The sequence below is a fragment of the Anthonomus grandis genome, chromosome 10 (genome assembly GCF_022605725.1).
Source record: "Anthonomus grandis grandis chromosome 10, icAntGran1.3, whole genome shotgun sequence".
Lineage (NCBI taxonomy): Eukaryota > Metazoa > Arthropoda > Insecta > Coleoptera > Curculionidae > Anthonomus > Anthonomus grandis.
This window is the reverse complement of record NC_065555.1, coordinates 12,249,804-12,261,017: the sequence shown is the minus strand read 5'-3', so window position 1 is coordinate 12,261,017 and position 11,214 is coordinate 12,249,804. Positions and strand designations below refer to the sequence as shown.

Here is an 11,214-nt window from a genome sequence, read left to right as displayed (position 1 = left end):
GCTATATTGGTGGACAGTATAATGATGAATTAGTTACCAGAGCTACGTTACGTGAATTATGTGTTAAACATCAGTCTGTTATCAGGTAGGTCATAGATATATTTATAAGCTATTGTTGTTATATAACTCCAACTCTATTTACTAAACTTTATTTACTAACTAATTTTTATTGGATATAGGTCAAAAAAACTACTTCAGATGATCAATTGTATATTTTGTCGACGTTTCGACCTGTATGAGATCATCTTTAGGATTTCAAAAGATGCATAAAAAGCAAATAAAATCATTAGGTTAAAAACACGATCTAATCTCTATATAATATCTAAACCTTCCAAATTTTAAAACCAAAAGGTCACAGTAGATAATATTAGGAAGATTCTGTCAAAATAAACAACTTGCATATACACTTACAAAATATTGTAGTTCGTCCTTGTCATTAATAACAACTATAATATCATAATCAATATAAGAAATTCGTAGGTCCTTATTATGCAATAACCATCTTTGTTGGGAGATAAATTTAGACAATCGTTTCAAGCAGCCAATCCATTTATGATTTCTTTATAAAATTGTTAAGGACCTAGAAATTTTTTTTAATGATATGCTTACATTTGTCCCTCATATTGATGATATAGTGCTGGCTGCTTTCTTAAGACTATTGGGGTTTATTATTCGGAACTGCAGGCTTTTTAGCAATTCATTTTCTTTGATAATGCTCTATTTCTCTTTGGTCCGATCAAAGCTTGAATATGGTTTGGTATCCATCTTATGATTGACATATTAACTCCCTTAAATACATATGCAAATTGCACATTATCATGTGCAAAAACATCAACAAATTTGCTTAGTGATCACGAGGATTATTACATAGTGAGTTGAGAAGTCGCTGGAGGATGGGTTGACTTTATCTCCTTCTGTTTTGTATGTACCTTTTTTTAAAAATATTGCTGAGAATTTTATTTTACTTTATACTACATTTTATAATTTAAGTTCATCTCTGGCTCTGTTAAATAATTCAATCCAGAGTTTAGTTTTATTTTTTCTTGTTAGTTTTTAGTACTTTATGTGCTATATTTTACCATTGCTAATTTTGATTTTCCTGTAATTGGGCTCTGGCCTGTTGGAAAAATAAAAAAATAAATAAATTAAAAAAAAAACGTAGATAAGGTTTGTTGCTGTAAATATTTCTTTTTTGGATAGATATACCTGGGGACTCGCATTACATATTGTTAAATCTTAGGCTATGTACGAGGTGTTTTTAGATTAGACATTTATGTTGCTAATTAGGTTAAAATAAGCGTTACTTAGATTGTCAACGTCCTGTTTTTTATTAATGTTTTTTGAGTTTCTTTTTATAATTTTGCTGTCTAGATGGAATTTTTGTTTTTTCAAAATCAATTGGATATTGAAACTTTTTAGTGCTCAGCAAGAGCCGTTTTTGAATTACTGTTAAAAAGTATTTGAGGTTTTAAACTTCTTTTATGTTCGGAAATTCTAGTCTTTAAATATCTAGAAGACATCATGTCTATTACAATATGGAATTTTATAGATTGCATTACTTTCTTAGTCCTTTGGTGTATTAGCTTTTAATTTTGATAAGAACCCTTTGGTAGTATTTTTATTTTTGAAAGCAATCTTAAAATTATCGTCATTAAGTTCTCTTGCAATCGTCTCAGAGAGATTACTGACATAGGGTATTTAAAAGTATTATTTTCAGCGGCTTTGATCTGTTTTTAAACTGTTTGATTAGTTTTAAACAATATTTTATCAATTAATGTATGTGAATAATTATTATTTAAAGTTATGGCTTAAAAATCTTTTTGAGAATGTTGGTTTTTGATACCAATTTGTCTTTATAAGATTTTGGTTAGTTTTAATAATTTAAATGTAAAGGAAGAGGATTGAGTTGTTAGACTCTATTTCGATCGTAAATTGAAGTTTTGAATGAAAACTATTAAATGTGTCAAGAAGAACACTAACTTGGTCGGCAGGCACGCTAGTAATAATGTCATCGACGTATTGTTGGAAAAATGGTAATTTCAAAGGTAATTGATCAATGCATATTTTTTGAAGTTCACTCATAATGCTGTTGGAGCAAATAGTGATGTGATAAACAATTACCAATACCTAATCCAAAAACTGTCCATCAAAATTGAAATAATTGTTTTGTAATACGAAATTTAAATTTAAGAGGTCTAGAACCTGTTGCAAAGATAAAGTACATCGATCTTTTATTATGTCTTACTTTCTTGTTAAAATTACAATAACAAGGTTTGTTGGAATATTCGTAAACAAGAAAATAACATCAACGATACTAAGACATAATTTGGTAGTAATTGGAAATCTTGCAACAAGTCATACTTTAAAGGAATTCTTCGTATAGTAATGATCTTTCTCAAACGCACCATCAATTTAATTTATTTATTATATATTAATTTTTTTTCACCATTGTTTATACTATTCAAGTATAAGTTCAAATCCAAATCAGTTTTAGTCCATTTGAATGTAAATTTTGTTTTAAAACGTCAATACAACATATGAGGAAGGAACTCTCTAAACTTTTAGTCTACTTTGTCTTCCTTTTAAAATCATAGCAATACTAAAAGGTTATTTTTGGCGTTTTAATTTCAAATAATTTAATAAAAGCAAATCTTATATTTCTACGCAGAAAATAAATAAAAGCTATAGTAGTTACTTTGTGAATTTATTAGAGCAAGAAAAGACATATTTAAATATATTTTTTTATCTTTTTATGTTTTGATTTATTATTTTCAAAATGATTGGGGTAGTATTTAGAGTTAAGTAGAAGTAGCAAGTTTTTTGTCCATTTAATGATTTTCCTTTGGTACTTAAATATTGTTATATCTAGTATTATATTTTCAGGCTATTCATATTACTCAATTATTCATCCATCAATATATCCAGTTCCGTAAACACTTCCTTAAAGGTATTTTACGAAAACTAAGGAATGCTTGCTGCGTCCCTATAGGACAGTTCTTTCTAATTATTAAATTGATGCCAAATACTAAATATTGATGCGTTTCTCTGAATGAAAACTTAAGTTCGGTTTAGGATATATCGGTTGGAATGAATATACATTCCAAATTTAAATAATTATTTTTGTTTCTTAAATAATTTATCATATATTCCAGTTTCGTTGACGATTTTAATCTTGCAATGAACTATATTATAATGATAGAATTTATTCTTAATTCAATTAGCATTGCTGCCTTTACGTTACGTCTTCTAATGATGGTAAGTATTTTTGCTATTTTATTTATCCATATCGCACAGAAAATTCTTAAAACCACTTATCGAGTTTGCATACTTTCTTTCATATTTGTATAATTAGTAATTCGTTTTCCAAAGCGAAAATTGTTGTTTTTCAATTCATATTGAAGAAGAATTTTAAAACGGAAGAACAGCAATCTGAATTCAGCAGCTATAAGAATATGACTTTAATGATATATTACTTTGAGGAATACCTGAAATGATCTGACAAATGAACATGATGATAATAAAGATCTCTTTACATTAAGTAATTTATTAGGTCACAGCTTCATATAAATAATATGAAGAAAGAATTCTAGACTGTTAAAGCTAAGCTTATAATAATAATAATAATAATAATAATAATAATAATAATAATAATAATAATAATAAAGTTTATTATTTACTATGGAAATTACATAGAATATAAACTTACAGATGTGTTTAATAATTGAGGTAAATAAAAGGTAATGTATCAGACTCCTGCATAGAAAATACAGGTTCTGTTCTACCTACACAGGTTACAACATAAAAAACTTTTGGACTAAACTACTTTTTAAATAAAACTAACGAATTAAACTAAACTAACTACTAGACATAATGTACACACATTATATCTAAGTAGTTGATGATTTGGTACAGATTACAACAATATAACAATTAAATACGGGAGGATACATCTAATATAGTTTAGGTAAAGTAACTTGGACAAGTATAAAAACTAAAAACGTTTAGCACGCAGCGTTTTCTTTATAAGGCATTGGCGTGCATATAATTTTTGTTTCTCTGGCTTAATATATATCGTGAATATGTTATTCTACAACCAACAAAAACATTTATCATAAGTCAGGCAAAACTCATGGTTAGATTTAATGACACATATTTTTTTAAATTATTAAAAAAATTGTCAAAAAGATATTTGTTTCGATAAGCCCAAAAATTCCCGCTAAACGATGAAATTTCATTGTTTTTTTTTTGGCTTAAAAAATTTAAGTTCAAATATCTTTTAAATAAATGAATAAGTCAATTTTCTTTTTTTAAATATTTGAGGGTACGAGATAGTATTTTCTAAATTGCTATTGAAGTGACATAATACCCAAAATAAGTGACTCATTAATTTTAATGTCAAAAATTCAATTTACCTTTGAATTTGAAATTGAAAAAAGGTACTGTGTTTTTTTTTATTAGGCAAATATTAACGATATATCATTTAACGTTATTTGTATTTAAAAATTGTAATTCAGGGTTGAAATATATATGTCGGAGCCTTCTACTGTAATCGGTCTGGCCTTTTCATGAAACGCTGCCAAACACTGAAACAAATAACTGTTACGCCGAAGACTATAAATTTTAGACGTTACGTGTAACATCAGCGTGCTTCGGCCGCTTGATGAAAACGAGCAAAATTACGTTAGGTGTCCGATTGTATTGGACGTTTCATGTAACGCTTCGATTCTACTTTGCACTTGCTGAATCAATATCAACAAAATAACACACATACTGTTTTAACAAGGTCTTAAGTGTGGTGAAGACCCAGCTAGAATTTTAAATTACAAGATAGTCTATCGGACCGAGATAGCGTCAGCCAAAGCAGACTTAAATATCATAAGATGAAAAAAGCTATAAAAAATAAGAAGAAGGAATACTTAAATATTTATTAAATCCCATTGCTAAGAATCTAATCAAGTTTAAACCCAAATGAGATAAAAATTAGTATGGTACTATTAGTGTTTGACTTAAAATTTATTACAGTGATTATTTTACTTATATGCAACGATTAATAAATGCGATATTTTTTAGCAAGAATCCATTGACATAAAAATATTCTTGATCACTGTATGTTGCACACAAATAGTCTATTTATTTTTAATAGCTTGGCATGCTAATGAATTGAAAGTACAGGTAAACAAAAAATAAATAGGTTATTAAAAAATATATACGTCTTTTCTTTTTTTAGAGCGTTATGATATCTGATGCATTATTCGAGAGCGAGTGGTATGAAAAATCAACCAGTGCTAAAAAAACAATAGCCATTATAATGACAAGATCGCAAAAACCGTTGACAATATTTGTCGGGCCATTCTTTCCTATGACAATTGATACCGCCATTGCTGTAAGGAATGTGTTATAAATTCATAATAATTAAGTGTATATGATATAATGTTTTTAGACCTTAAAAACTACGTACTCGTATGTTGCCCTGATGCTATCTATAAATAAGAATGAAGGATTTTAACATAAATTTATTCTTTAGAAATCTTTTTGAAAAGAAGCTAGTATTAGGTTAGAATTCGCAATATTCTGATTGAATTTTTACAATATACTTAGATAGAAATAAATATGTTGGCATTATAAGATTTGCTATTTTATTTATTGCCATAAAATGTAGATATGACAAAATTATAAGTATATGCAGGGTGACAATTTAAAAGTTGAAATTGTACAACCCCTTAAACAGCGTGAGATACATCTCTTAAATCTTAAAAAGAAAGGGGAGACACATGATATATCATCTTAAAGCTCTTAAAAAATGCTTTTTAATGATACTATAGAAAACCACATTTTAGAAAATTCTTTGGACCGTATCTTACGTCGCAGTAACAAGTTAATTAAAAGTTACATCTGAATTTTTGTCTGCTTTTTAACTAGTGTCTATTATATTGACTTGTTAATAGATTTAACTTCTAATTTTTAAACGTGTTAAAAAGATTTTGTACTCGAAGAGGTAAGCCAGCAAACATCTACTTGGAAAATCGTTTAAACGTCGTTGGGGCTAACAATCATTTTGTTGAACTTTTTCATCTTCTAAATGACACTAGCTCTAAAGAGACAAATTCTAAGTTTTTATCAGAAGACAAAATATTGTAGCATATCTTGTCTTCGCGGTCATCACATATGGATGGTCTTTGGTGAATCGCGCCTTAGGTGAATCTTCTTTGATCGACAAATGTAAACTTTAATTGTTCAAGTTGAAGCATTCTTAAACTCACGACCTTTCCCAGGTTTATCAAATGATCCTAACGACTTTATTTGCCTAAACCACGCTCATTTTAGAAACTCACTGGCAGCTCCACCTAAAGAGGATTCTAATCATGTAAAGATAGAAGTTCTGGTCCACGGACTATCTTACATACTCGTTCCAAGTAGCAGCACGACCCTTAGCGAGTGGCTTACAGATTGGCAGAAAACGCACACCATTAAAGTAGCCAATTGCTCGGCTATAGTGCTATTCCGAGGCTCAAACAATATTTTGGGAGTAGTTTTAATTCGATTGGTTACTGGCAATAATGTTAAAGGTGCCATAAACAAGGTGTGTCTATTGCCTATCGAAACTTAGTTCTCGGGTGACAAAGACTTTCATTAGATTTAGTTAAGTATTGAAAAGGGGCCTGTCAAGGTGGGCGGCATGTTCCGACTCAAACGATATTTTATAAGGTAAAGCGACAACGCCCCAATTTTCGTTGACCACCGAACAAACGAGGACGCAGTCGCAGAGTTCGAGCTGAGACGGTTGCAGGGCCTTAAAACTTGGACGATTTACGGAACACTAAAAAGCTTCTACTCCTCGACATTCAGATGGCGCTATAAATGCAAAAATTCCTGAGGTACCGCTTTTACCAAGGCAGCACGGACTGTCAAGTGTCAAGATTTAAATAATCATCGAGATATTTTATGTCATATAAAATGCAGCAATTTTTCAGTCTATAGCTTACAGTTTATACTGGCTTTTTAATACTTCTGCCGAAAAACTAAAATTTGATTAGTGAAGGTAATCAAATTTTGCAATAAATCCTAACAAAATTGATATGTTTTTATATTGCGAACAAAATTTTTCCAGTTTTTTAGTCCAGTGTGTTGTGTGTCAGCTGTGATAAGTCGTCATTTGGGTATGTTGACACCATGAACTTAATAAATATAGCTGGACTGCTAATGCATATGGCCACGATATCCAAAAATAACCACTGCCTAGTAGCCGCCATTTTTATAGTGGTTGTGTCCTTTTGATGTTGGTTACTCTGAACATTTTCAGTATTGCCAACAAAAAATTTATTAAATAACGGTAATGAAGTTGACGGCGCTGACGTTTGACGTGTGAGTATAGCGGATTGCCTAGTTTTTGGCGATTTGTAAACGACGCTTCGGTATATCGTCTGCAACAGGCGATATGCTTCCTCCTTATTTAACACGTGGGTAATGGATGATCATCCTTTTTTAAACGTACTTGTTTCACTGTTTCTCAAAACGGAATTATTGTGAATTGTCCGTCTGTGTTTATGATAGAATAATAATATATAGAGTTATTTATTTTTACTATATAAACCCTTGCTAATTACAAACCTTCATAAAATCAATTATATTTTGATTTTGATAGATGGTTGTACCTATTAATGTCGAAACACTGTAGATAAAAGGAAAGTAAAAGTCGTAATAGTAAAAATTAGAAAGAAAATAAAAAGTGTTTTTAACTGAATTTGTTAAGTAATTACAAGCAAAAACTTAAATGAAGATCATCATTTTCATGGTATTAGGATTTATAAGATTCAAGTATAATAGATAGCACTAGATATTAGATAGTTAGAGCTAGATATTAGTAGATAATATCTTATTTTTAAAAATACAATTCAGCTTTTTGAAAATCGCTGAATTTAAATTATTTAAATTGTCTCTTAAATATTTTAAAAATATTTAAGCTAAATTACCTTATTAAATGAGACGTTTTGATAGAAAATATTATGCTTTTACAGTCCTATTTTATAATCCATAACTAAAATCATGTTATTTGCTTAAAGTAAAATTATAGACTAATATAAAACCCTTTAAAGCATTATCCAGAACCTCAATTGTGATCATAACTACTGTGATAATCAATTCTTACTAATAATAAAGACATACATATTTTGGATCATTAGGATGAAATACTTATTAGGATAATTGAATCGCTAATTTCAAAAACCACATAAGTCAATTTTTTCCAATATGTCGTTTTTACCATGAAACGGCTTGTCATGTGTTCCTACACGTTATAGGCAAAAACCACGCAAGTCAAATATACCGATATAGAAATGAACCGACTCCAATTTCAGAATTCACTGCAAAAACCACATTAGTCAATGACTTATGTTGTTTTTGCAACGATTATCTTATCAAGAGTGGGAGCGTCATCATGAAAGTTTCTTCTGTGTGGCTATTCTGAGTTGTTTACATTCTCAGTTTGTCGTTGACTGTTAGTCGTCGTAACGTAATTTTTTATTTTGGTACGTAAATATCGTCGAAAAATGTCCGATAGTTCAAGTAGTGAAATAGAAGATCGACCAGAACCTCTGAAAAAGAGGCAACGGCGACCAGAATCATACAAAAGGAATATTATCAAGAAATCAAAAGTTAAGGGGCTTGAACATATCAACTGGAAAGGAAAAGTTTTGCCGCCACGTGCTACCGGACCCCGTTGCACGTAAGTTTTTCGTTCTAATTGGCATGAATCATTAGTGAGATCTTTTAATATATTTTAGATGTAAAATGGCATGCTTTGAAAATCTTACTCAAGATGATTTGGCATTTTGTATTAGTAAAATCAATTCTTTTCAAACTAAGAATGAACAGGATATTTTCATGCAACAGCTTATTGAAAAAAAAAGCAGTGAATACCGTAAGCAGTAAAAAGCAGTGAGAATATTTAGATGCAAGATTGGATGTTAAAACCATGCATGATTTGTTCAGAAAAAAAACATCCGAATTTAAAAGTTACCTTTGCGTTCTACGCCAACTATTTCAAAAACACTTTTTCTTTATGGTTTGGAAGACCACAGGTCGACACATGCATTACTGGTGCAGAATTAGGGGTCAAAATCAGGAGCCCCACTTTAGGACATAGTGCGAAAATGGCAGCCGACGCAGAGCTCGCGGTTCATAAAGGACGAGCGAAAAAATTGCAGCTGTAAAAGAAATTTGTCAGAATCGGGACGATCTGGCTGCTTTAACTTTTAATTATATGCAAAATTTTCCACTCCCAAATATACCAATACAGGAGATATTTTACCTTAGACAACTTTGGGTCAACTGTTTGGATCTGTTGGGATCAAGAATCTCAAAACTAATGAATCCGTGTTTTACGTTTACCATGAAGAAGTGGCAAATGAAGGTGCCAACGAGGTTTGTTCCATGATCCATCACTATTTGGATAATTTTTTAGGGGAAAATATCCAAGAACTTCACCTTGTCTCAGACAACTATCCAGGTCAAAATATGAATAATACAAAGATAAGATTCTTATTATCTCTAACTGACACAAAATGTTATTCGAAAATAACACATTATTTTCCCATACGCGGTCATTCATTTCTTCCCAATGACCAAGACTTCGGCGTTATGAAGAGAAAAATAAAGAAATGTGACCGTATATATGTCCCTGGAGAGTATTATGACATAATGTCAAAGGCAAACCCAAGCTTTTCGCTTTTCCGTATTTTTGTTGTCAACGCGTGAAGTCATGAATTTTTCAAAATGGTGGCCTACCTACTATAAGAGAACATGCCTATCAGATGAGAGTTTTGGAAGACACGTTCCAACAGAAAATAAGCAGTTATTTTCTCCATCCACGTATATGTCCTTTGAATATGATAGGAATAAAAAAGGAGCCATTGCTACCAGACAGTTCATTGATGGCTTAAGTAGACATACGTTCTAGTTGGTTAGAAACAAAGCTATGGAAATATCTTTACCAGACAAGCAGGCTTATCCATTAGGCCACGTTCCCATAAATCCCGAAAAAATTGAAAACATCAAACAAGTCAGAAATGGCATACTTCAACAGCATATGCCATTTTATGAGGAATTTTTCGATGGCCAACAGGAAAAGAGCAAAATTTCCAAGTGAATGTCAAGAATGACGAAGATTTTGACTATGACCCCAAAATATTATTTAACCTACCTGTTTTTTTTTGTTCGAATTTATAATTATTTTTGAATAAATATTTTGAACATGTAATTTTTAGTTTATATCTTCCTAAAAATGCAAAAAAGAATTTAACAAATTTTCTCCGTGCAAAAACAACATAAGTCAAAATTTTTATTTACTTTTTTTTTAACAACAAATTCTAGTTTTTTGGAATTTTTCTGGATGCGCTTGCTTTTGGTAACTAATCGCTTCAAATAAAAAATATTTATTTCTACTAAAAAAACATACTTTTTTAAATAATCAGTTTTTTATGTTTCCTGAAAATTATACTTTTTTGACGTGGTTTTTAAAATGAACGATTCAATTGATCTTAACCCAATTTGGATATAATATTGAATACACAATATACTACCTTCATATGTTTTATTATGTTTCATGGTCCATACATACTGGAGACAACCCCACTGACTTGTGACATCTTTACCCGATTGTGACTAAAAATCAAAAGTTGTATTTTATTTTTATTTGCTTATACTAAAAAAAAATTAAAAAAAAACCATGCATATTAACTTGTACATATGTATTTGTGTTATATCTAGTCATTATTAATTAATTTATTCACAATGAGAAGCCAGATTTATTTCAAGAAATAGGTTCAGTTCTTGTTCTTATTAGAGTGTAGATTTTGTTGTCCATATGTGGATATATATTATTTTGTTACAATTGTATAGATGGTTTAAAAATATATATGTTTAATTTATTATTTACATGTTTCTTATAATATTTTTAACTCTTATGAAAACAAAAAAAGCAGGTAATTTTTTCTGAAAATCTAGAAATTATTAGGATTTTCAGTTAGAATATGCTTTATACATGCGACAATTCCATTTTTTACATAACAGGTCTTATTAATACCATACTTACAGTTTACAAAATTTAATTTAGAATATATTGTAACAATTTTTATATGTTTTAAAACCTATTCTTAAATTTATTTTAATTCATCTTAAAATAAAATATTTAAAAGAATTTAGTTTTTTTGTCTTGTT

At 29.8% G+C, this 11,214-nt stretch overlaps 1 protein-coding gene across 1 annotated transcript; it reads left to right on the top strand.

Annotated features, from left to right (window-relative positions):
- Window positions 1-5,401, top strand: LOC126741395 (odorant receptor 49b-like). Its single transcript, XM_050447788.1, has 4 exons — window positions 1-85; window positions 3,153-3,255; window positions 5,071-5,172; window positions 5,228-5,401. Exons 2-4 carry the CDS (start codon window positions 3,178-3,180, stop codon window positions 5,399-5,401), a joined length of 354 nt encoding a protein of 117 aa, XP_050303745.1. The 5' UTR covers window positions 1-85; window positions 3,153-3,177.
- Window positions 5,402-11,214: the final 5,813 nt, after the last annotated feature.